Source organism: Corvus cornix, chromosome 8 (genome assembly GCF_000738735.6).
Source record: "Corvus cornix cornix isolate S_Up_H32 chromosome 8, ASM73873v5, whole genome shotgun sequence".
In the NCBI taxonomy this organism is placed as follows: domain Eukaryota; kingdom Metazoa; phylum Chordata; class Aves; order Passeriformes; family Corvidae; genus Corvus; species Corvus cornix.
This window is the reverse complement of record NC_046338.1, coordinates 22,853,630-22,881,244: the sequence shown is the minus strand read 5'-3', so window position 1 is coordinate 22,881,244 and position 27,615 is coordinate 22,853,630. Positions and strand designations below refer to the sequence as shown.

General features: G+C 39.2%; 1 protein-coding gene across 1 annotated transcript; it reads right to left on the bottom strand.

The window, feature by feature from the left end:
* Positions 1-38: 38 nt before the first annotated feature.
* Positions 39-27,615, bottom strand: ASPM (assembly factor for spindle microtubules). The gene is made up of 29 exons (XM_039555732.1): positions 27,270-27,615; positions 25,897-26,040; positions 24,165-25,518; positions 21,653-21,754; positions 20,765-20,911; positions 19,901-20,146; positions 19,679-19,746; positions 18,995-19,136; positions 18,786-18,916; positions 18,361-18,536; positions 18,115-18,260; positions 17,951-18,036; positions 16,386-16,601; positions 15,310-15,520; positions 15,078-15,223; positions 14,847-14,975; positions 13,752-13,946; positions 8,192-12,817; positions 7,083-7,232; positions 6,611-6,777; positions 5,653-5,812; positions 4,943-5,152; positions 4,285-4,434; positions 2,837-3,028; positions 2,197-2,389; positions 1,560-1,714; positions 857-1,033; positions 439-611; positions 39-360 (listed from the first exon to the last, which is right to left on the bottom strand). The coding sequence occupies exons 1-29, from the start codon at positions 27,570-27,572 to the stop codon at positions 255-257; spliced, it is 10,401 nt and encodes a 3,466-aa protein (XP_039411666.1). The 5' UTR covers positions 27,573-27,615; the 3' UTR covers positions 39-254.

Sequence of the window (27,615 nt, the reverse complement as noted above, 5' to 3'; positions counted from 1 at the left end):
AACACTACATTACTGCACCAGTGAAATTTCCAGTAAAATCCAGTTAATTGATTTTATTATACAATTGCTTTTGGTAGTAGTACAAAATAGGGCTTCAAAACTGTACACAATAAAAAAGGTTGCCAAAATGTTAATTGTAATCCAAAAAAACATTTCCAATGGTAGTTTAACACTTAATTGCTTTTTTCCAAATCATTTATTCATCTCCTACATACATACTGTACAAATACATCTTCTTATACATCATTTACATTTCAGTAGCAGGCAATACCAAGTGTGTCCATCACCATCACAATTGCTTGCAGAGGATCCACAACTTCTTGCATGTTATCTTTCCTCAAGACCCAGTCTGGTTTAATCCTGTGAAAAGATTAGTGACTTAAATAAAAATATTTCAATGTCACAGCAGAAATAGAAGACTGGTTTTTAACTACTTACCTTGAAACTGTTTTTATTCTTAGAGGAGTTACCGGAACAGAGGAACTCCCACCTAAGGCAGTGTTTGTTTTCTGCTTCACAAGTGTTCTCTCTGCATCCATCCTGTGTTTCCGAGCTGTGAGTTTATAGAGGCTCTGGATGCAAGAAACAGTTCTTGGCATGGCTCGGATTTCCTGAGGAAAGGTGGAGACAGCACACAGTCAATACTGCAAGGTCAAAAGCAGCTTAAATCGAGAAAATGCGAGTGTGTTCACCATTTGGAAATACATATGTTCTAAACCAGAGTTTAGTCATAATTAATATTACAGCCATAACAGGGATGGTAGAGAGGGAGAGAAAAACAATTACAAACACCACCAAAACATGCAAGAAAAGTATGTCAAATTAAACCATTAAACCCGAAACATTTAGGTCTTACCAAAGCCCTTTTTGAGTCCTTTGAAAGGATCGCTAGCAAACAGCAGGTCTTTGTGAAAATGCTTCCTCCTTTCTCTGAAACTTTGTCCCCAGCTTTGCCTCTGTACATTTGCAGGAGGTCTAGTAAAGTATCTATAGAATTTTCTGCTTCATAAACTGCTCGAGTAGTTCTTTCATACTGTTAAACAAGAAAGAGACAAGAGAGTTTATATAGATAGAGCTTTAAAATATTTTTATTTTGGAGGTTAAGATTTAGAGGTTAGAGGAAAAAGCAAAGCCCATATTGTCCCCTAGAATAAATTTGTAGCTGAACTGGTAACCAAGCAATAAAAATCGCTTCTGTATTTACACAATTGTAACAGATTTTTTTATAAAAAGGTACTTTCTGTGCTTCCCCCCTTGTTTAGAAACCCATAGAATCTGATTTTATATTTGAAATAAAGAAATAAATTAGAGTAAGTTTAGAGAAATTTAAAAATACTTACAATAGCTTGAAACGCCTTAAGGACATGAAATAAATTTTTTTGCCAAAAACCTCCACATAACTATTACAAGGTAAATAAATAACTGGTTTCAAAAACAGTTTTTATTCAAAACTAGTACTTCTGTTGTTCCAGATTTATTCAGAAATTTTGTCCATAAACAAGTCCTACAATAAAGTAGCCTACTGCTTATAAACCAGCAGAAGAAAATATTCAAGTTACCTTTGAAACATTGAGTAGAACCTGAACTGAGTATCTGATCACATCCATGCACGGAACACTCCGGTTGCAACTTCGAATCAGAATGAAAATACTGAAGATTGCTCTGCTCTGGGCTATATTTTCACAACACAGTGGGGACAGCCGGGTAGCCACCTCTAAAACAATTAAAGAAATATAAATAAAGGGAACTCTGAAGTTCAAGCAAAATAATTGCAAACCAGGATATTCTCTATTTTTAAATAGAAGTGCAAAGCAAAAACTGCAATTATTGATTTAAGCATTTCTAAAGAAATAGTGTTAATATTTCAGACTAAAAATTAAGCAGACAAAAATGATCCACAGAGAGATCTACTGATAGTAAAAATGATAATAAACTTATGTAAGGTATAACATTACTAGGACTGACAGGAAATTAGAGCAATCATACAGGATTTCGTTTCTCTACATAACCATTTAAATATGGTTCTTAAATCAATAATCTAGTTTTAGTCTGGAAAACCCTCCATTCTACCCTCTAACATTCACATTTTAGAGTCATGCAGAAAGCCTAAATATCATTATGAACTCTTCTCAGCTGAAAAAATCCAGTATTTATCATTCTGAAAATCCATCAGTTATAATAAAACAAAATACTGACCAAGGTGCTTTAGTGCTGCAAGAATGTAGGAGAGATGTTTGTATTTTAGAAGGTGTTCTATTGCAATTGCAGTTCTGTTGCCCAGTTTGTTTTCTTCTCTGCTCTTTTCATTGGCCTTTTCTAAACTGCATCTTAAAGCTCTGGTTTTTGCTGTGTCAGTCATCTTTCGCCAAGAATATCCTCTCCACAATGCCTACAGAAAAGGAATTCCACAAAGAGAACAAGTTGTAAAGGAGAGACAAGACAACAGAACTTCCATCACCATTCCAAATCAGTTATACACAAGCCTGCAAAATATTGAATGACCTTGGGTATTCAATTTTAAGTAATTAACACTCAGTGTTATTCTTTCATATGCTGGGCTTTCAAGACAAAAGGCAAAAAAATCCATGTCTATACAGTCCACACACACTCCCACCTAAGTCACCTGAAGCGGTATCTGCTTCATTATCTCTTTGCCTTCAGCTTTCATGGCTAAACTAAAGCTCACTTGGCTTGCAATTTCACTGATAAATTCATCAACCAAAGCAAAGATATTTCCTCTCCCCAAAAGCCCATGAGAAAAAAAACATAGACAATAAAAATAAACTAACAAACAAACCCAACCCAAACCCGTCATTTTCTTACAAGAGGTGTTTACCTGAAATTTAATTATTCCCACTGCAAATCTCCTCCTGCGTCTGCAGGCGAGGAATCTCCGCACGTTTCTCTGGATTATGGCTGCTGCCTCATGCCTGTGATTCAGCCAGCCTCGAACCACACGTTGTAGTCGAACGAGTCTTTGATAATCTCTCAAAAATCTCTTTCGTTGCATTTTTGCTCGGAACCACCTCTGTTTAAAATGAAAGTACCTTCCTGTTTACTTAAAACCCTTCCCCTAAATTCCCTTTCCCCACCCTAAATGAGCACTGATAATAACTGAGTGTTTTAATGTGAGCTTTGACAGATACAGGTACTATAAACATCATCAGTCATGTGTAATCTCCATGACTCTGACTGGCCTTGGGTAGCTGAAATGCAAGACTGCAGAATGAAATCTTAACTAGGAGCCACTAGGGAAGCATTCTGAGGAGAGAAGGGTAGAGAAGGAAGGGTAGAGGAGGGGACAGATAGAATAGTTTTCAGTTGGAAGAGACCTACAATGATTATCCAGACCAACTGTCTGACCACTTCAGGGCTGACCAAAAAGATAAAATATGTAACTCTCCCAGTTTATACTTGTGTCCAGCATTACTATGTCCTAGGAGTTTTATTTCTCTTGGCTGGCTTTTAAGAACCACCACTCCACTTTTCTCATTTCCCAGCTCTGTTTCTTCCCCTCTATAAACCAAGAAAGGAGACAGGTTACTGTGTGCCAAATGAGAGCAAAAAACACCCTTTTCCATCCATTCTCTCTTACCTTAAAGGGAAAATCTAACTTATGGGGAGAAATAACAATTTGTACGTATGGAGAAGTAGTAGGGCAAAGTTTGCCACGACATCCTTGACCAGAGAAGAGCTATTTCAGGGTTCCCATTTCAGCCTCTCCATTTACCCAGTGCTGACCCTCCCATACTGGAACTAAGCTAATGGTCAGTTTGGAGACCTGAAAACAATTTTTACAATTTGGTAGTGCTGCAATAGAGACCTGATTTTTGATCTTGTTTTTAGGTAATTAAAATCTGGTTATATTAAAATGCTGCAACGTACACAGACTCTGGTACCACTGGGAGATCAGAAACATCCAACCAAATAAATCACAGCATCCCAAGGGATTGCTCCTATAAGATGCTCTACATTTCACAAACCTTACAGGTTGTTGTGTCTGACCTTTTCTACCTCCAGTAGGATATAAAGAAATAGGCTAAAACAGCACTCGGATTCCTTTAGCAAGCTTGAGGGTCTGAAGGAAACAAACTTTCCCATCCATCCTCAGCTTTAAAATGCTTAAGCTGCCAAAGCTTTCTTAGCTGTGTATAAGCAGCATTATTTAATAAACCATAGAATTCATAATTTACCTTTTTCACATGTGAAGGAGCTACATTGTCTTAGCTCACAGAAAACAAATTAGACTACTATACAAAACCATGCAGCCTTAATCAGACCAACCTGTATTATAAGAACAGATGAGATCTGGATTTGTGCAAGTTTTAAGGTGAGGTGAATCCTGTAGGCCCTTTGAATTTTAACTGCAGAGATATGATGATATGCAGCTGCTGTAAAATAAAGAAGCCTCTTCTTTTGCTTCTGTTCTGAAATCTGTAGAAGGAAAACAAAACAAGGGACATCATTAATTTTCATACTCTGAGGTAGCTGGATGGCCACACAAAGAACATAGTACACAGCAATATACTACTAGATACTGGAAAAATCACCTCAGAATTAAGGAAGCTACCTACCTCCCTGCAGAACCAGGTCTCTAATCTAAATGATAACACAGAGAAGTGATTGTAAGCAACAACATCAATACATAGCAGAGAACAATTTCATTGTTAGCCTGTGTGTGAAGAAGCTAAGCCACAAAGATCTCAGAAGCTAAAACAACATCCAACAGTGAAAACCTACTTCAGTTCTAAAGGATTGTAAGAAAAGGCTCAGATTGTGTTTGATCTATTCTGACCTGCCCAATACTCAAAGCAGACAACAAGAACTTGATTTCAACACCAAGAAATCAAGTTTTCCTCTCCTTGCCAGTCAGAATTAATGGTAAGACAGCTCTAGAGATACTTTACATCCCAAGCACAGTTTTAATTTGAATTATACCAACCTTTTTCCTGACTAAATAACCCCGGATAAGTGCTTGCAGTTTAATGACAGTTCTTCTAGTCTCGTTGTATTTCTTAAATTGAAGCCTGCCTTCCTGCCAAGCCCGCAGATGTTTCTGGATAATTACAGCAGCAGCTTTTTGTTGAACAAATTTCCTTCTTGCCTTGAAACCTCTATATGCATTTTGGATCAGACATGCAGCCTGGTGCTTCTGAAAAAGATTTCAAAGAATGCATTGATAATTAAACTTTTGTTAATTCATGTCAGGATCAATGTACATTTATTTTTAGTTCTAGGTGTTTTTTTCCATCATAAGAACAAAAATGGAATGAGAAATACAAGTAAATTCCTACAGTACCAGTTTATATTAAATGGACTTGCACAGTTTGGAAGGTCTTTTCATTTACCTAAATGGGGTCAAAATATGGGCCTAATCTTTTGCAAGCAATAAAGTCAGCAGAAAATTTAGCATTTTATTTTGGTATTAGTATATAGAGGGGTAATTCAACAATTGGAACTGTTCAAAACCAAAAACCAACCCTGTTACTTAGAGCAAAAATGGACATTTAATATTTCGAAGATTGAAGAGCTTTGATTTGAACAGTCTTCTCTTTGGTCCCCACCTTTTCTATGCTTCTGCACATTGATGACAAAAATCAAATATATTAAATTTTTTTAAAATAACCATGGCATATTGAAGTGAAAACATACCTTTCTTAGAAGTCTCCTAGCCCTGTACTGCCTGTATGCCAACTGAATCTTAACTGCAGCACTCTTCATTGCCAGATACTGCTGCCGAACCATTCGCGCAGTGCGCGTCGCTCTCCAGACTCTTTGGATGGTAAGTGCACAGGACTTCATTTTCAAAAACCTAACATGGAAATGCATTTTTAAGTAAGAAAACAGTGATGGTTTATGAAATCATTTAGGTAGATATTGGAAAAGCAAAGCTGGTCTTGGAACACTAGAAAATGGGAATAGCCAGCAATGTTGGCAAAAGGACTGATTTTAAACAGAAGATGCTTCCTGTTTTTTCCATAGGAGGTATTGCCCTAACCTGCTGCCAAAGAAGGCTGGGGAGGGACACAGCAGCTTGAAAGGCATTGGACAGACTGACATACAACAGGTCCATAAATAGGATAACAACAGGAACAGGCAAGGAAGTTTAAAAAGCAGGGATGCTTAGGGAGGACCTTGCATCCCTGAACAGCATCCTCTGCTGCTACTGACATGGACACAGTTCATGACGTGAACTACCAGGCTGATCTCATAGCAAAATAAACATAAACCAGTTTAACAATTCCATTGTGGATTAAAATGAAATAGCTTTCCAACCTACAAGTTGTATGCTAGAATTTTAACAATATCCAGAACATTTTTCTTGCAAAACACAGAGAAGTGAAAAAAAGATCAAGGCCTACTCTTTCTGAAGCCCAATAAGCAAAATTTAAATTAGCGAGGAAGCTTCCATTCCAGAAAAACAGTTAAATGTAATGAAAATCTTGTGCAAAAGAATAACCCCACCAGCTCCAACAGGGTTATACTCATGCATGTCACATGGATGCTGCAGGGGCAGAGCCTGAGAACCTAAAGAGTACAGTGCAGCGCTAAATAATTCTATAATAAAAGCTTTGAAAAGTAGAATGATTTCTCTCAGATTCAGTATTACCGAGTCTGCAGCTGTTGGGTTCTGAAGTGACTCTGAATAACAAGGGCAGCTCTGAGCACAGACGTGTATTCCTTTCGTGCCTTGTAACCTCGGAACCAGGCTTGGATGACTTGTGCTGCTCTCATTTTGCTAACCCACTGCCTGGCTTTATATCCTCTGTATGCTGCCTATTAGAGAAATAAAAATAAAACAAAAATAAATCAGAACTTTTAATGGAATGAACAAAATTAAAAGGAAAAATATCACATGAACAGGAACAACTTTTAGTATTTCTATCTCTAAAGTATTACAAATATTTAATTTCTCCCAACTAGACAACGTTTTCAAAAGCAAGTGAAACACATTCAGGGAAATACCACAAATGCCACTCTTTAATATTAATCTGCAAAACTAACTATATCGTGAAGAAATGAATACAAGAGAGATTAAAAATCCCAAACAAACACTCAATAAAAGCCACATGTATGATTACCTGAATGGTAATGGCAGCTTTTTTCATTTGATGGAATCTGTGTTGATCAATATTCCGCATCCGATGGGCTCTGTAGTGCTGCTGTATTAACACAGCAGAAAACTTGCACTGAAGGTATTTCTGTCTCTGAATAAATCCACGGAAAGATGCCTTCAAAGAAAAAGACAAACTTGGAATATTTCACTTCCATCATAACAGCTGGGAATGTTTGCGTATTTCTACGTACAGCTATACTCCCTAGCTTGTTATGAAAACAACAATATAAAGAAGTATATTCCCAATTTCAAAATTCATTCTTTTTTTCTACCTTTTAAGGAAAGTAACTATATTTATATTGTTCAGGATGTGTAAGTTAAACATTCAGAAAATAACTAAGCAGCTGCCAATCCCCCCAAACCACGGAGGTGAAGAAAGCACACCTGATTTTTATCAGTTAAGCAGAGCATGTGGTCTCCAACAAGAAAGTAAAACCAACCTAAGAAATTCTCAAAGAATCCTAGAACGGTTTGTGTTGGAAGGGACTTTTAAAGATGGTCTAGTTGCAACTCATCCAACACGGACAGGGATGCCTCCCATTAGACCAGACTGCTCAGGACCACAAATGAGAGATTCTTTATTTCCCTTTCTTCCTTGATTTGGGGGAATTTCCCTCCTTAAATTCCTCTTCAAAATGTTAGTTAGGCACTTAGGTTAGTCTAGGGCCAATTAGTGAACCAAGGGGGATTAACATGATCGATTTACTCACACCTTCCTAAACACAAGTCCTAAAGAATGTAGCAATCGTGGTTTTTGCCAAGTATGTCACTTTATACCCACTACCAGTGCCCTCTCATACAATACACGAAGACAGCTTTCATTCATATTCCCATCAAAGAAAACATTCATTAAGCCACTAATATTCAGAGGCAAAATTCAGTTGTCTTAAAGAACGTTATTTCTGTGTACTGTGGTAGTAAGCTTTATATATCTGCCCTGTAATACACTTCAGAAACTGATTCTACTTTAGCTTCAAACTAAACTTGGTTTGCAAGAGCAGTAAATATCTTTAAAACACCTACAAATGAAAGCAAAAATACACCCAAATCCCAGTACTATTCATCCAAAAGTACCTGAAGTTTTATTGTGCTTTCTTTAATTTTGTGAAACCTCTTCCTTTCGATGTATCCTCTGACTGTGGCCTGCACAAGGATAATGTTCCTGCGGGTTTGTAAGTAAGTCATTCTTTGGTGCTTCACAGTCAGGTGGGAGCGGTAGTGCCGCTGCAGGACAACTGCTGCTCTTTTATAGCTCTTATACTGTGATTTACATTTCTGCATTAAGTAATAAGATTGTAATGTAACAGCTGCTGCTCTGAGTTGGATGTATTTTCTACGCTGTAGAGCCATCTGAAGAAAAGACTGAATCTTTCTTGCAGCTCGTAGCTGCCTTGCTGTTTTTCTTGCTTTCATAGCTCGGAAGGCAGACTGAATAACTACTATTGCTTGTCTTTGAGCCAAGTACTCTGCTCTCTGTGAACGAGCCCTGAGACACGATCTGTACCACCTCTGGACAGCAACTGCTGAGCTCTGGATCAGTGTATAGTGAGTCCTTGCTCTTTGGCACCGGAACATCGACTGGATCATTATTGCTGCTGCTTTCTTTGCAAGAAAGCGTCTCCTCTCCACGTGCATCCGTAGGAACGATTGAATGCGCCGTGCAGCAACATTGGCTTTATACAACTGCCTGGCTTTCCTAGCACGAAAAGCAGCTTGAAGGCAAACGACAGCCTTTCTTATTTCTGCATAGTTTCTCATGGCAGCTTCTCTTGCCATTTTGGCTCTGAACCTCTGCTGTGTGACTGTGACAGCCCAGCACAGCTGTTTGTAGTACCTACGTTGTACATACATGCGATAGCTGGACTGTATTACAACTGCTGAAACATGCAGGATTTTCAGTTCCTGCCGTGCCTTCATGCCTCTGTATGCTGCTTGAATAACAAGAACAGAACTCTTCATTATCAGATACTTCTTGCGTTGGTCCCTTCCTTTCAAATAGGATCGATAGCAGTTCTGAATAACCATAGCTGCATTTCTCATATTCTGATAGGCCCTTCTGTCCTTGAGCATTCTGTAGGCTGCCTGTATTGTACTGGCAGCTAAATGCATGTGCTCGAGACTCCTCCTCACCCTGACACCTCTGTACACAGCCTGGATGAGAATAGCAGCTTTTCGGAGAGACTGATATTCCAAAGCATGCTGCCTTGCCAGAGCCAAAGCTCGGTACCTTCTCTGAAAAACAAGAGTAGCTGCTTTAAGAGAGAGGTATCTCTGACGTTCTCTGAAGGCTTTAAAGTTTTTCTGAACCACAGTCGCAGCACGGTGCATTTCTCGCTGCTGTTTTCTTGCTCGCATGTCTCGAAAAGCCCTCTGGATACAAGTTGCTGCTTTCTTTAATGAAGTGTAATGCTGTACAGCAATTTTCCTGAGCCTATGGGCTCTGTACCTCCTCTGTATTAGCTGGGCTGCCCACTGAACTCTTCTGTAATGGCAGTACTGCCTATACATTCGGTAGTTTCTCTGTATTGTAAGTGCTGCCTCATGTTGTCTCTTCAAGAAGCATCTTGTTTTCATTCCTCTGTAGGCAGCCTGAAGAACTAAAACAGAATTGTACAGTTTTAAGTACTTTTCTCTCTCATGCTTCCCTTCCCTGTAAGCTCGATAACGTTGCTGTATGATTACTGAAGCAAGCCTGAGTGCTCGATAAGAAGCGTAAATTTTACGCATTCTTAACATTGCTTGAATAACTGTAGCAGCTTGATGCATTTTCTGCACTTTTTTTCTTACCACAAGTCCTCTATAAGCAGACTGTATGATAACAGCAGCATTAAGGAGAGAGAGATATTTTTGACGCTGAATTTTTCCTAGTTTTGTTGCTCTGTATTTTCTCTGAATTACAACAGCAGCTGACTTAATGGAAAGAAAATGTTTTCTTTCCAGAAATGTTCTAAACCTTCTTTGAATAATCACAGCCGATTCATTCATGGTTCTGATAAGTCTTCTTGTTTTCATACCACGGAATGCAGCCTGGATGCATAGTACAGCATTTTTCATAATTGTGTAGTTGTGAACTTGTGCATCTCTCTCCTTACAAGCACGGAACCACTGCTGAATCTGCCTTGTTGCAAGCAGCAATTTTCTGAAATCCCTCTGTTGTTTGTGCATCCGATAATAGGACTGGATTATTGCTGCTGACCGGTGCATAGTTTTTAAGTCTTGTCGGACTTTCATGCCTCTGCAAGCAGCCTGGAGGATAGTTACAGACTTCTTTAGTTCCAAGTACTTTTTGCGTTGTACTTTGCCTAAACAAAATGCTCTGTATTGCCTTTGAACTCTTATTGCTGCCATTCTCATTGTCCGATATTTTATGCTCATGCAATGCATCTTAAACATGGCTTGGATACAAACAGCTGCTTGGTGCATACAGCGAACCTGTCGCCTCACTCTTAAACCTCTGTAAATCGCCTGCACTTTAACTGTGGCTCTTTTTAAAGACAAATATCTCTGCCTTTGACACTTAGCAAGAATAACTGCACGGTAACGCCTTTGAATGGCTATAGTTGCAGATCTAAGTCTTTCATATTCCTTCTTGACCAGGTGAGATTTGAAGGCAGCTTGTATAGTTGTAGCAGCTTTGTTTAGTTTGTTCAGTTGTTTCCTCACAGTCATCCCACGGTAAGAAGATTGCAAGACTAACACAGCTGCCTTGGTTTTTAGATAAATTGCACGCTGGGTTTTTTTCATACAGTAGGCTCTGTAGTATTTCTGAATCACCAAAGTGGCTTGTCTCAGTTTCTTGTATTTTAGTTGATTTACGTGCATTCTGTAATAGGACTGAATGATTGCTGCAAGATGATGTTTCTTCTGAATCGTTTTTCTCACAGCTCTCCCCCTCCATAGTGCCTGAAGACGCACCGCAGCATTACGCAACTGGACGTATTCTTGCCGTTGTCTCTGGCCTAGAACCCTGGCTCTGTAATGCCTTTGGATGGTTAGCACAGCGTGGTTCACAAGCCTGAATTTCTTCACAGCCATGAATTTTCTGAAGGTAGACTGTATCCTAGCAGCAGCAACATGCTGTCTTTGAATCTGCTTCCGTACCTTCCAGCCACGAAAAGCTGCTTGTAAAGAAAGCACTGCTGCTCTTGTCATTAAGAAGGTCAGTCTTTGCCTCTTACCAGCCTTACAATTTCTGTACCACCTCTGAATCACGATGGAGGCCTGAACCATTGCCTTGTGTTTCACTCGTGCGGCATGAGCTCTAAAAGCAGTCTGAATTTTAACAGCAGCTCTGTATTCAAGTTTAAGCTTTTTGCGTGTTTTATAACCCCTGTAGGCTGCCTGTATGCACACTGCTGCTTTTCTAACTTGCAAGAACTCTTGCCTGTGACAGCGGGTCTTTTTGCAGGCACGGTAACGCTGTTGAATGACAATGGCAGCACTATAGATGCTTAAGTACCGTTGCCGGTCCCTTTTCATTCTGTAGCAGGCCTGAAGTAATACTGCAGCCTCCCTCAACCTTTGTATTTGTTTCCTGACAAGATAGCCTCGAACTAGAGCCTGAATTCTTATGCAACCTCCCTTCAATTTCCTAAAATCTTCTTTAAATTGAAGGGCATATCTCCCAGAGCGATACTTTCGCTGGACATAAAGCGTTGCTTTCCTCAGTGCACAGTACCACTTACGGACTTGCCTCATTTTTGCAAGAGCTTGAATCTTCACTGTGGCATCTCTCAACTTTCTAAATCTCTTCCGGGCCACGTAAGCACGGAAACTTGACTGAATTTTGATCACAGATCTCAACACGTGAGCATCTCTCCTGGCTTGCATCCCTCTGTAGGCAGACTGGAGAACAATGGCAGCCAGGCGCACTCTCCGGAAAGCAGCAGCTGCGTTTTTAGCGGCCACGTGTGCCCTATACCGGGTTTGAATTACAGAAGCAGCATTTTTAATCTCTTTGTATCTTTTTACTTGTTGGTATTTTCTCATGTGTGACTGCAACGTAGTAACAGATTTTTTTAATTGCAGAAATCTTTGTTTCTCTTGTTTCATTCTCCACATTGATTGAATAACACGCGCTGCTTTTGCTTGTCTGTACAGCTCTCGTGCCTTCATGCCTCTAAAAGCAGCTTGGAGGACTATCACTGCTGCACACTTTTGCAAATAAGACTCTCTCTCAGCCTTCCTCAGTTTATAAGCTCTGTAGTACCGCTGAATTGTCACTATTTTCACCCTGTGCTCCTGGTAAACACGTCTGGTCAGCTGACACCTGTACCAAGCCTGAATCTTGATAACATTTTGCTTAATATGTAGATACTGCTTCTGGTCTCTGTGCATCCTGTACCAAGACTGTATGACAAGGGCAGCCCTCCTTCTCTTAGCCAGTTTTGAAGATTGCCATTTTCGGAAATAACTCTGAATCACCAAAGCTGCTTTAATTTTCTGTTGAATTTTGTATTTCCTCCATCTTCTGAATGTAGACTGAATAGTAAGTGCTGAAGACTTTATGATTTCATATCTTTGCCGATCTATTTTTGCCAACTTAGTTGCACGCAGATGTCTCTGAATTGTAACAGTAGCCCAAACAATTCGTTTATATGCAGCAACAGACTTCACCATCCTTATCCTTGCTTGTACAAAAATAACACAGTGTCTTAGCTGTAAATATTTTTTCCTAGCAGAGTATCTCCTCCAATAAGCCTGCAGGTAAAAAAAGAAAAAATTTTGTATTTTCTTCATAGTATCTTGAGTTAAGCATGAGTCAGGACTGTCATCTTCAGACTTTATAAGATTTCTCATTCCTACTTATCAGAACCACAGAGTATTCAGAACTGGAAAGACCCACGAAGATCGAGTCCTACACTTGAGTGAATGGCCCATACCAGGATCAAACCCATGACTTTGGTGTTATTAGCACCATGCTCTAACCAACTGAGCTCATCTCTGGGTCTTAATCCCTAGGAAGGTAAATCCAGAAATCTATATTAAAAAAAACCAAAAAAGCAAAACCTAAATGTTTGTATCATTGCTTTTTTAAGCTTTCTAAATTCTAGGAAAAGGCTAAATTTACCCTGGCAACAACAGACTTCCTCTTAAACCACTTGATAAATCAGCAGTTCTTTAATATCTATTCTAAAAAGTCTCAGGAGTGCAGTATTTATCTTTGGGTAATGGTGGCTAAAGTATCTTGAAAAATTGAATAAATTGCCCAAACTACCATTGCCATGTCTGCCACTTAATATGCCCACTGCAGGTGACATAACACAAGGAGAGTAATTTTAATTTTTTTTAAAAGCTTCTTTAAGTAATGTTCAGCAGCTGCAAAGAAAACCAACACAGCCTGATCAGTCCTTATACTGACTATTTAAGGCCCCGTGTTTTAATGTTCATGGTATTCCAAAACATAGAAGGAAGGAATAATTGTTAATTTAATAGCACATTACCATCTTTCCCTGGAGAGGAAAAACTTACTAAACCTCTCAAAAGCAGAGGAGGAAAAAAATAATAAAAAAAAGTATTACATTTCATGGAAGCATTAATTGCTGCAAGCAGCACAAATGCTCCTCAGCAAGGCTATTTCTTAGAGGTTTCAGGGGGTTTCCTTGCCATATAATCTCACTTTAGGTTTTATTACCTGAATGACTGTGGCAGATTTATTTCTGACTTGCTCCAGCCTTGCCTTTTTCAGATTGAAAAGAGTCATCCTGGCCAAGTATCCTCTCCAATGCTTCTGGATGAAAATGGCTGCATTCTCTTTCCTCAGGATGCGTTGGCGAGCCAAGAAGTTCATTGCAGATTTTTGAATTATCCGAGCAGCTCTGTCTCTTTCCTACCAAGAGAAAATTTCCATTGAACATTAGCTATGGAATTTTCACTCAAGTTTTTAATTTGAATAACTATCTAGAACAATTTCATAAAAATATAGTACATACGCACACATTGTAAGATTAATTAATAAAAATAATGCCTGCAATGTTTAAAGGGTTTTGGTTTTGATTCCTTCTCCCCCACCAGCATCTTTACTATTAGTTATTTCAAGAGAGTTGTAAAGGCAATGTTTTGTCGTCATTATTAAGGTTGTGTAGATTTTATAAAGTAAAGTAACTGGAGATGAAAAATCCTAAATACAACCCCTGTCCCCTTCTACACCACAGAGTCTTAGAATATTTCACTTGAATTCTGTTCCAGCATCAAATAATATCTAACTTAGTAAAACACAGTGGTGGCATTTATGAACCTTAAGTGTGTCAGCTTTGAAACCCTCACAAGCTCTGGTATAAATACCAGAAAATCAAGATACAGAATATCAGAACTCATGAAATTCAATTCAAAAGACTGGTGAAGCTTAGCTCCTTAACAGAAATAGTAAATCCATGCAGAAGTTTAATTACTCCTCTCATCTTGTAGACATTGACAGGAATTAACTACTCCTTTTTGTTTTAAGGAAGCAGTGCAACTACTATATTTGAAACATTGGGAAAAGAGTTTAAGGGGTGACACAAAAAAACCCAGTAGCCTTTAAACACCTGTAATTACTTCAGGAGGCTAAAAGAAAAGCGAAATTTAGTAGATTACACCACCAAGAAGGCCACATATTTTGATGATAGAAATGGCACTCATTAGTTTAAATGCCAGTATTACTCCAAAAAACCTGTATTTTCCATTGAATTTATATTCTCTATTTTTTCCTTAATGCAGAACCTATGAATATTGCACAAGCAAAGAGTACCTGAGAGCGTTTCAGTTCCCTTTTCAGCCTGTAGTTCCTCCAAGCGACCTGAATTAATCGCGCAGCTCGAGTTTCTTGCCGAAGATCGAGAAGCCGTGAACACAGAAATGACAGGTAGGTGATAACAACCTACAGAAACACAGAACACAGCAGGGTAAGGGCTGTTCAAAAGAGCAGGACACATTCACAGTAGGGCAGAACGTGTTTATATAGACTCCAAAGGCATTTTACCTTCTCATCAGGAATTGTATTTGACATGTCCGCGTGATGAATCATTGCTGGTATCCCACCTAGGTCAGAAACTGCAGCATTGATCAGCTGGAAGTTTTGCTTTTCATTGTCCAAGAGTTCCTTGTATAGGACTGAGGGAGTTACAGCTTTGTAAAGACAAAACATTAATCAAATCAAATTGTGCATAAAAGAAATAGGTCTAACATGAACTTCTGTTCATCAGATAACTCACTTTGATCAAACAGTTCTTCCACAACATTTAGAGAAGTGTCAGACTCAGATGAGGAGGAGGAGTTTAGTCCCACTGTAACAGTTCTCGAGCATTCTACAGTTTGAGTTGTCCGTTGGCACACAGCTTCCAAAGGCACGTAACAGGGGTGATAGTGATGAATCAAATGGCATAATACTCTGCCATCTGAGAAACACACAGTGAAATTTTCCACCTGTTAAATAAAATAAAATACAAATTCCTTGAATTTTTCTTACTAGTTAATAGGTATAAACTGGATATTAATTTCTTCTCTTGTACCTTTAAATGTGACCAAGTGCAAATTATTTTTTAACAAAAAAAAAAAAAAAAAAAAAAAGGTAGCTATTGCTTCCTTTGAACATTTACTGTAAAGTGACATACAGCTGTGACAATCCAGAAACCAAAAACGTGTCAGTACAGTGAACCTACAAGGGAACCAATCTTTCAACAGCAGGATCCCAAGTAAACTTCTACAGATACCTTTACATTAGGTTTTCAATGAAGAAATAAGTTCTGAATTTGCATCAGTGCTAAGTGCTCTGTTTTACCCTTCAGAAAGGCTAGCAGCTGCGACAGTACTCTGACCAGAGTCAGGTCTCTGACCAGGGCTTCCCTTCTTGGAATGAGCAAACATATTCCTTCTAAACAAACATCTCTGAGGAGATGAACTGACCTTAGCCCAAATGTTAGTTTAATTCTCATAGTTCTTATAAACACTGAAAATTCTAGGCACAAATACTTTTAAAATGAAGGCTCATTAGAAGTCCACAGACAATTCCCATTCCAGCAAATATGTTCTATTTTTGAAAAGCATTTTTATCCACAAGGCTAACTGGAAGAGGAAATTTTTTTGGTCTGATTTTTTTTTTAAAAGAGAGCTGCAGCTAAACTCACAGAGTGATGGCTATTTCAAAACAGATTAAACAAAGTCCAGAAGGATATTTACAAATAATTACCATTTACTTCTACTGCATATTTGATAGTTTGAAGAACTCTGCTCTGTAAAGAATTACGACAGCACAGGGTGTATTTGTTGAAGTGTACACAAAACTATTTACCTTGATATTGTAAAATCCACAAACAGCATTAACCCATGCCATCAGCAGCTTCACATTTTCACTGTAACTCTGAGATGAGAAGTTACTACTGTCTTCCTGTACTCTAAAACCAGTTGCAAGAGTCTTGATGGCACCTAATCGTGCTTTTCTCCTGTGTGTGTTCTTCAAAAACTCAATTTCTTCTTTTAACTGTTCCACATTCAGAAAAACATCCACCTGTTAGGAATAAAAACAAAAAATTGATGTGTTAACAGTCTGACATGCCAGGCATTACAGCCACTGAATGCAGAGCTTTAAATGTGGCATTTTTAAAGAGAAACTATGCTCACTTTAGCAGTACCTGCCACACAATCAGTAGTAGATAATCTGGATTTGCCAGCATAGATGGCAGATAAAAAACCTTAAATCTACCCTTCCCACAGTTCTGTGTAAAACAGTTACTGCATTAGTTAATAGTTGGGAGAAACAGGGAAATCCCCCAAAACAGCCCATGTAATTTCAACATGCTCTCAGAGGAAACAATTGGAGTCCTGCCTGAATTTCCACTGAGCCCATGTACCAATCCTCCTCTTTTAAGGGATTCCAAAAGGACTTGAGCTGGTGTTGTGATGGAAGAAGATTTGGAGAACAAGCAGCATATCCACAGTGTTTGGATAAAGCCACTACTCACTGAAATTATTTCTCTAATCAAAAGCAATGCAACTGTGACACACGCATCAGAAGAACTAACTGAAGGAAGTTAACTTAATAGTTACTTAATAGTGTAACAGTATTTAAGAAAAAAAATAACTACATTAGATTTTTATTATATTGTTCTACCTTAGTGATAGTTCTGTAGCTAAAGTCTTTAATATTCTTGCTTTACATATACTTAATTGCACTTACATTCCTGACTACCTAGTGGTGAAATTCCACCTTAACTTATTTTGTTTTGCCTTTCATGCATCATGTTCCTTCCAACTGGACTTGTCAGTTGGACATAGTTGGACATTTATTTTTAAAATATCCTGTGACTCAACTCTTAAAACAGTCTTAAGAAAGTTACTTTAACTTCCTCTACTAACTTTTGAAATGTCATTGTAGTAATGCCTAAGAAATCTTCATTCTTATTTCAAGAACATTTCATCAAATTGACTGTTTCAGATAAAAGGAAGAAAAAGTAGAAGAGCTATAGCTTCAGAATTACTCTGTAACTGTTTATCAGTGTAACCTCAAAATGTCCTTTTAGTAAGAGTTCACCTGTAGTTTGAGATCAACATTATTTTCAAGTACCAATTCTGCTACTATACAGCATAAACTCAGAAGTTCAGTGTTTTCCAAAAACGTGAATGAATGTGTAAGAAAAAACACAGTTAAAACATTATCCAAGCTGTATCGTTAGGGAACAATTCACAGTTTAGTAATGTTTACATGGAACTTTAAATGTGCAAAGCAAATAACTTCAGTCTAAAATTTGATTAGCAGAGGCTTTCACAGACATCAAATATTCCTGAAAAGACTGGTGTTTTCATTATTCCTCCGTTGTAACTAGCAAAAACCAAACAAAATAAGCAATTGAATAGTACCTGGAAGGCAAAGACAATTTTCCACAGCAGTGCTAATGTTCGTTCCCTGTGTCTATCCACGATATCCCTGGAGTCAATTGAAGCACCTATCAAATAAAACACGGGATTAAAATGTGCACCAGTTTTCTGATGCACTTAGAATAAGCCTGATTTCTAGGCCTTACCACTTTCATCCTTCAAGTGCACTCCTCGCTCTTTAAGGACATTAAGAACTATATCAACATTATGCATCTTCTGTAGCCGACTTATTGCAGGAACTCTCAGTTGTTTTGAAAGACTCCAATTTTTGGTCAGAAGCTCCACTGTTCTCCTAACAAAGGTAATTGCATGGTTTAATGCCTCTGATGAGCTCACATTAAGTATTACATAAAAGAAAATAAGTATTTCAATAGAATTCTGTATCAACGCACACAAGACGAATGCCACATTGTAAGTCCACAGCCAGGTTTGTAACAGCAAAATCAAATTCATCAAGTGGAGTTTGAATATGACTGACAGGTAGTCCTAAGTAACCCAGGTGGCGGGAAAGGTCACCTTCACCACTCAGGAAGTCCCGGGAAAACGCAAGCAAAAGGTCTTTGCTAGCCTAAAATTGAAAAAACAAATAAAATCTTAACATTACAATATTTGTCAAGCAGAATACAATTTTCATCCCTTGTACCTCCCAAATTACATTTCATATTTACTTCTCTAATTCTTAAAATTATGTATCTTTTAAAAAATTATTTTTAGTAAGTCACGCAGCTTTAACTTTTGTCAGATTAAAAACAATGAAAAAATACTACACTGAGTCTTAGGACAATACTGGAGAGAGACATCAAATCACAGCTTTCACCTTGAACTCTGCATCCTTACAAAAGAGGCAGGGGTCATGGTCAATCATTCTGGAACGTTTGGCACAATCCAGAAAGCAAACCAACAACAACCATTTTTTCAGTGTGAACTTTGACAAAGCTTCTTCATGACCTAGAATGATAGAACTCAGTAAGTGACAGTTAAAAAATTAAGTGCTACAAATAAGCTGGTTTTGGAAGTAATCATTACCTTCCCGGTAAAGGTGAGGTACAGTGGGATGTCTGTATTCAGCTGCAATGTCAGGGTTCCAAAGCAAGCGATTAAGGATAAATATTGCTAAACCCATAACATCACTATTACTCTCCAAAGCTATCAGTTCTCCATAAATAGTCTAATATGAAAGAAGGGGAAAAAAAATGCAGAAGTGTTAAAAATTACCTTAAACACTATGGGATTTTTTAAAATATATACAGTTTTGAATTTCTAAAATAATAAATGGCAATTGGTCTCTAAAACTCAAAGAGTTTTCAACTAAGTCACTAAAAGGTAAAGCCAAAGGAAATTACAGAAGATCTAATCTCATTTCAAAACATGTATGATCATCTGAGAAATCAATCAGGAACTTCTTTAAGACAGCCGCATTCTTCTCCAGTTTAGTAAAGTGAAACTGATAGGTAAATGCTTTTGTATTATTGGTCAGGGAATTAACTTCCAATTTCCTTCATTAAATATTTTCCTTCTTAATAAGGTAATCATTTTTTTAAAGCAAGTACATTGGAACAATTTTAAAGATAGTCATCATGGTAGAACTGAATTGAACCTACCTGAATTAGTATGGCAGAAAATACAAAGAAACGCAAAACAACCTCTACCAAAAAAATTGCTAAATGTCCTTTAAACTTACAGATTATAGACTATACACAGTGCACTTACCTCCAGACCTATACGCAGCCATAAAGGGTTGTAAGATAAAAGCCAATTAAGGACTTTCTGCCTTTCTCCTGCAAGAGAGCATCTTTTAATATTAGATCCAGCAAACATTTCATATTGATGCAAAAGTTTCTATTAACCAATTTTAGATTCAGCAAACCGAGGGTGTGAATAATCCTTTCCATACTTACAAGGGGACAGAATGCCAGGTTTCAGACCTCTTACCTATGTCTTTCCAGAGGTGCCTGTCCCTCCGGACCAGCAGGCGCCTGCTTTCGATCTCCACCTCGAGTCTCTGGATGGCTTTAACCATGGCTTCGGAGGTGAACAGGCGGCAGGCCTCGCGCCGCAGCTTATTCAGCTTACGGCGAGCTGTGTACGCTTTTAGAGACGCCTCATCTTTCGTGGGGGCCTTAGGAAGGCTCATCTTGTGATGGTTCTCTTCTCCCAAGATAAGAGCAGCTGCGTTTACTGTTTAAACACACACAAAAAGCAGGCATTTACATCTCAAATAAAGGTAGCTTTGCACACCTCATTTATTTTTCCCCTCTCTAAGCTGACAGTTCGTTATTTTCATTCTAACTAATGATTTGTCCTTCAGGAAGTTTGTCAGCTGTTGCACTAAACATATGTTGTCAAGTACAAGAATACTAGTCAAGTATTAAATATAAGAACACTTATTTCGTAAGTGAGCAGTACTAGGAATTCAGTTTTAAGTCTAATGGTTCCATCTTCAGTTTTTTCAAATGAAGCTAAAGATAGAGGAAAAAGTAAGTTTTCCTTTTAGTAAAGTGCCAGCTATAATGTTTTCCAGCAGGTGGGGATTCCCCACTCTACACCCACTGAGCAGTGCTACAGCCACACATTCCAGTGCATTCTGGTTGCAGAGCACGCTCCTCATGCTGGGGGCGTGGTGCGCTGTGCTTGCCATGAGCAAGTGAGCTATCCACACATATCAGAAGGGGAAAAATATGACAACATGACCCTGAAAAGGTTTATGGTTAAATGAGTACTACTACTCATTAGTGTTTAACAAATATATAATATAATGCTTAAAAAAATGAGAAGACAAAATTCTTGTACTCTTACCTTGTGACGTATTTGTTTTTACATTGAAGTCATCTGGGGTAAGTACAAAATTTAACCACCAGGTGAAACCTCGTTGCTGCTTCTCCTTCCAGCGTTCATCATAAAACATGTTTTTAGCAGCAAAAGGCATTGGGTGCCTAGGGATGACTTAAAAAAAAAATCAAAACAAAACAACAAAAACTTAAGCCTTTGCAATTCTCGAAATGTTTGATAACCCATATAATATTTCATTGTGGAAACGATTAATGTTTGAGATTCCATTTAGCACTATAGCCAAAAAAGCAGATTATTAAAATCATCAGTGACTTGCGGATCAGGGACTATTAAATTAATTTCAGCCACAAAATATGGACTAAGCTGTTACAGCACTAGAACTAAGACAAGATATCTAGAACTCAAGCCATTGCAGTGGGGCAAACCCAAGCTGAACTGGATTACATCCAGGAAGAACTATCTTATAGATGCATTTTTCAGAGCAGATCAACTCAGTATTCTTAACTCTGCAAAAGTTTTATCTTGTTGGGAAGAAATTTTCTCTTCTGAGGTATTCTGTTGTTGCCTTAAAATGTTATCAGATATGGAAAAGGTATTTAACTGATAACCATCAGTAAACTGGGAGCGTAACTGTAATGTAGCTTTCACACTTACAGGCCAGTCTGGAAGAAAGCAATATTTACTCTCAGCTGACCATGTGTTGCAACCAATTTTCTTATAAGTAGTCAAAACAGATCACAAAAGGTTACATATATTGTTCTACTAGGTATTGATTCATTTTAGGTACTATCTTCTATTTCCTCTCAGTTCTAACCAGTTAGGTCTTACCTGACACCAGCTGTACAATTGTGACATTCTGTTCAGTGTTTTACTAAACACCCGGAGTCTGCCTACCTGTTTTCAGTGGTTTCACAAATGTCAGGTGCGACTGGGCCAATCCAGGGACAGGTTTACTAATTCTCTTGGTAGTTTTAGATGCCTTCTGAAGTGAAGAACCTACCAGCATTAACACATAAATATCAACAGGAAATATGTCAGTGAAAGTTAATGCATTAAAGTTCCTATCACTTCTAAAGCACAGAACTAGAGTAATTCCCCATGAACCATTCAAAATACCAACAGGAGCTTCCTGTTGATGGAAAGTTACAGAAACCATGTTGGCTACAACTAAAGGGGAAGAATGTTCAAGAGCAAATAACTGCTCTTGTACATCACAGTTCTTCCATAACCCTAAGGAAATGCAGCATTTGAATTTCATTATATGGCTAGAAACACTAGGCTAATTTGTACAAACTTTCATTAGAACATGCAACAGGGTGTATTCTATAAACATTTGGGGTAAGAGTTATGAATTTTAGGGCTTTATTCACTCCTTCCCACAGTTAGACAGCTTACTACATTGGTATTCAATTCAGAGCAGCCTGACTTGTGTTAGTTTGTGCACCAAGGCACTAGTTAATAAGTATTATTTAAATCCTGTATCTGTGCATTGGATAAAACACAAGGAAAAACGCAGATCCAGGCTTTCTCAACATGGTGCAACAAAGCCTTTTAGCACAATCATACTTTCACATTAATGCCAAATGAAGGATAAAAATATATTCTGTTGCAGAAGAAGTACAGTTGCTGCCTGACAAGATAGTACTTCAGAAATAAAAAATATTGATGATTTGAAAAGGCGAGGAAAGAAGATGTGTGGATGCAGGGAACTACAGACTGGTGAGTCCCACTTCTGTGCCTGGGAATATCATGGAATGGATCCTCATGGAAGTGATGTTAAAGCACATGTAAGACAAGGAGATGATTCAAGACAGTCAGCATGGCTTTACTTAGGACAAATTGTGCCTGACCAGTCTGGTGGCCTTCTGTGGCTGACACTGTCAACAAGGGAAACTGACTCATGTAATCTACCTAGAGTTCTGTAAGGCCTTCCACACAGACCCACGTGGTATCCTTGTCTCCACATTGGAGAAATATGGATTTGGAGGGTGCACCACTGGATAAAGAATTAGATCCATGGCTGTATAACCAGATGGAGGTTAGTGATGAATGGTGTCCCTCAGGGATCTGTCTTGGGACTGGTGCTCTTTAATACCTTTATCAATGACACAGAGACAGAGATCGAGCGCACTCTTGGCACATCTGCAGGTGACACAAAGCTGAACTGCAGGTGCCACAACAGACTGGGAAAAGAAATCACAGAGAGTAGTCCTGCAGAGAAGGACTTAGGGGTTCTGGTGGATGATAAGCTGGACATGAGCCCACAGCGTGCACTCAGAGCCCAGAACGCCGAACGGATCTTGGGCTGCGTCAAAAGAGGGGTGGCCAGAGGTCATGGGAGGAGATTGTTCCCCTCTACTCTGCCCTTGTCCAGCTCATCTATCTTTATCCTAATGGATTAATAACCTGGTAGATAACACACCTTTTCCTGCTGCATATCAACACTTTCAGCACGTGATTCTTTTGCAGACCACCTTAAAAAGCCTGACATTGAAGTGCATTACTGAAAGCCCCAAATCAAATCCAGATCACAGAACAGATCATTAAACTGAAGAAAGCAGCATGTGCTATTTTGATCTAAAAGCCATGATGAATTTTTCCTGTTAGTTAAATTTTGCAAATTAAATGCATCTTTAAGTTACAGACCCTCATTCTTTTCACATTCCAGAGCATATTGGGGATTGGAAGAGTTAGAAAACCCAAAATAAACTGAAATGCAAGCCATCAGCTTTTTCTGATCTTCAAGCAACAAAGTATTGGCAAACAATAAGGCAGAGAGATCTACACAAGGCTGACAACAAGGTAAACAGACAGTAAAAAGGAGGAGACTGAAAAAGACTTAGGAACTTCTTCACTAGAAGGGTGGTTAGGAATTATCACAGGCTGCCCAGGAAAGTGGTGGAATCACCACCCCGAAAGTGTTGAAAAGGTGCATGGATGTGGCACCTGGGGTGATGGTTTAGTGGTGAACATGGTGGTGCCAGGCTAATGGTTGGACTCAATGCTTCAAGAGGTTTTTTCCAACCTTCATGATTCGACATTTGAAAATATATGACAACAGCAATGGAGTCAAACAATCACAGTGGTAAATGTACATGTGACAAATCTTGTGCAGTAAGTTTCCAGAAAATTTGAATTACGTAAGAAGGGCTCTGCTCAAGAGCTTTTATATACTTTCCCTATTATTGCCATTAACAAATTTACACAGGAATAAAGTAAATTTGAAGCCAATTACATAACCAAAACTCTGACCTACCATTCAATTTTTTAAAACGCATATTGCAAAGGCTCACATTTGAGAGATATGAAATATTGCTGACTGTTCCTGGACAGTTCAGTTTGCTATACACATTTCCTAATCAAAGGCATCTTTTAGAAAATGGTAAATGAAGGAAACACTTCTCACCAGCTTTCTTTCTCTGCCCCGCTCTCTCTCCATTCGTGGGTTTGAAAGCTGATGGTCGTCTGATCGTACGGGTTTGATTGTCCGTGCTAGAGGTCAGAGCTCTTTTTCTTTCCACTTCTTCCACATGCACTGGAGCTGCAACTCTACTATTTCCTAAACACGTTTCACTTTTCCTCTTACGACATGAAGAAGTTGATCCAGTAGGAGATGAATTTACTTTGTCATTGTGACACTTATTTTCAGATGAAATTGCACCTGTAACTGGCAGGTGTTTTGAGGTTTCTGCTTCGGTATGTATAGGCACCACATTAGCACATCCTATTATTGCTTTATTGAGGCATTTTTTAGATTTTGGCTGGCGGGTTTCCACTCTTGTTTCTTCAGTAGCACCAGGCTTACTTTTTATGACAGTGGCAGAAAGAATTGGACGCTTTTTTGTTTGCTCTCTCTGAGAAAGACTGTCAGTCTGAAGCTCCTCTGCAGAAGGAAAACTGCAGTGATCTTCCTGGGGTTTATCATAATGAAGCGCCTGTGATTTTACACAATGTAACTCAAAGACTTCATTTAAGTTGTGTTCTACGTGAACTTGAGTTTCTGTCTCTACACCTCCATCTTTTTTCCATTTTGAGGGTAGAAATCTCTTAACAACGTAAGTCTCTGTGGTGGACGATATTAATGCTGCCTCAGGTTTAGGAGTCTGTGACTGTTTATCTGACAAATTGTCCTTCACAAATTGATCAGGTGACAGGACTGGAAAAGACTGTTCTGTTACATCTATATCCACTTGATAATTGTCATTTACAAAAGCATCTGGACTTAAAATTCTCCTTGAACTTAAAACAGGTGCAGAGGCTGAGTGCTCCGGAGTGGAAACTGGTGAGAGCGTAAAATTAAGAACTCCTCCATCATTTGAAATTGGCAGTTGTGCTAATCCAGCAGAACTGGAGGCACTTTCAGATTGTGATTGATTGCGCTCAGTAACACATTTATTGATGTTACAGCTGTCTATCTCAGGCAACAACTCCTCATTTCCAGAGGCAGCAATATCCCCAAATGCAGTAGACCTTCTCAAGGCAAGTGGTGTGTGAACAGTATTGCCATGTTCCTCTGCCACTCGTGCAATAGGAGATGGAGGCAGCTGATTTTCTGTGCCAGCAAGAGGGTCGCTTCCTTGGGATATATTATTCTGCACCGTGTTCTGATTCTCACGTGACTGAAGTGGACTTCTAAGTCTATCTGCCTTCCGAGAAACTCGAAATGTTTTATTAACAGTTTTAATTTCCAGAGTGTTCTTAGCTTTTATTGCAGATGTTCCTGAAGAGTTTTTCTTTTTTAATGTTTCCCAAAGACTCTTCTGAAAAAGAACCGTAAATAAAAGTTAGTGTGCTGGCTTTCTAAATTCTTCTACATGTAAAAGTGAACATTACTAGCATACTCATTCAAAGTTTAAAAAGGCTATAAAAAGAACACCTAATCAAAAATAATTCACTATACGTTATTTGAAGGCTTGACAACCATTTATTTGGTCATGTTTTAGTTTTATTCTTTAAGCTGTAGTGTATCAGTACCTACTTTCCAACCCAGCCAAAAAAAGTTGAGGACAATGGGCATTTCCACAGCATCATTTATCACTGAGTTTTGCAATAATGAAACAGAGTTTTCTAGTAATAAAAAACAATATTTGCATCAGCCATGCCAAAGTAACAGAATTAAGACACAAACACACACACACCTTTTTCTTTGGGGGCTGCTCAGCAGCACCAAGGAGCACAGCTTGATGTTTTACAACGTCATTAACAACAAAAGTCACCAGTTCTCTGATTTTTCCTTCTTCTAATGGTGTCCATGTGATAGAAACAAAGATTCTTTGTCCTGCCTATTGGAGAAAAAGAAATATTTAATATCTAGCATTTAGGTACACTTTTGTAACATTGAAGATGAAGTAATTAATCAAACCAGGAGCAGTATATAGAAGTAATATACATTCCAACAACATGAAATGACAAAAAATTGTTAAATGTTTAAATGTCAGTTTTCCCTCTCTGATACATAAATTTAAGTGACCCCTATCAAAAATGTTGTCTTACTAAAAGGACATATACCTCTTTATCAAACTATAGTGGAAAACAAGAAAAAATACATATAAATATGACACATACCAGAAAGGAGAAGGTTTGAGTAAAGGTGAGTAGAAGAAATTACATAATTTTTTGCACATATTAATCTTATAAATCCTCTACAGTAATTTTGAGAGAATTATAGTGGGACTAATAATCAGAGGTTGATTTTTAGGACCTTAGCTGACTCTAAACACAAGTGTCAATTTTTTCAGTTAAATGACATGCTAACATGAGATTTGACATAGAAGTTCTTTGAAAAAAAGGGAAGATACTGCAAATGATCAAGGAAGGCATTAAACTTTCTATTCTTTAATTCCTACAGGAACATGTTATTCCAAGATTTCGAAGTGGGACTCCAGCCTGGTTTTATAAGCCCACTGTTGCAAATCTCCAGAGTGTTTCGTTCTCTCTCACAAACGCTCTGGACAGTCTAGATAATCATAGATGTTTGTTCATCTAAACTATTCTTTTAAAAACTGGCATTGATTGGACTAGCCACAGTTTGCATTTCCTCAGGTGTCATAAATGTTTAGTCCTATTTTAAGCATGCTTTGCTCTCTATTGTGTCACTAACTAACGTGCAGAACAGCGAACTGGTATCCTCTCCCCTCAGCCTTTTTCCTACACATAAGTCCTGACACTTCTTGACAGGTCTCCGTCTTTAAAACATTCCCAAAGAACAATCCATTTCATTTCAATTTTTGCTCCTCGCTGCAAACACCTGCTTGAGTCAGGTTGTGGCGCCTTCGCGGCCTCGACAGCCCCTGGCCCGAGGGACCCGACCCCGCCACCCCCGGCTGCAGCCGCCGCCCTTCAGGGGAACCGGCAGACACGAGCGCAGCACCGACACGCACCGCCCGCAGCGGGGCCGCGGCTGCCTCAGATCGCGGCTGACGGGGGCAGCCCCCGGCCCTGCGGCCGATAGCACTCCCACCTGTCCCCTCGCGTGTCCCCCGCCCCCGGCCCCGCAGGTCTCCCCGCCTACCTCCACAAGGAAGCGGCGGTGCTCGATGCTGAAGCCCCTGGCAGCGGCCGGGAAGCGGTCGATGACCACCTCGGCGTCATCCTCGTTGGGGTTGTCGATGCCCAGCAGGCGCGTGCGGGAGGCGCCCACTCGCAGCCGGCCGAAGCTGAGGAAGGGCGGCCGAGAGAAGTAACTCAGGACCAGCACGGCGGGGCCCTCGTCCGCGTCCTCCTCGCCCCCCCGCACGGCCCAGCGCCGCCGGCCGGGGTTCTTGGCGGGGCTGAGGTCCCCCCGCGCCGCTGCGGTGACAGAGCCGGCGGCCATGGCCAGGCGGGCGCGGGGCAGCAGCTCCGCACAAGCAGCGCTG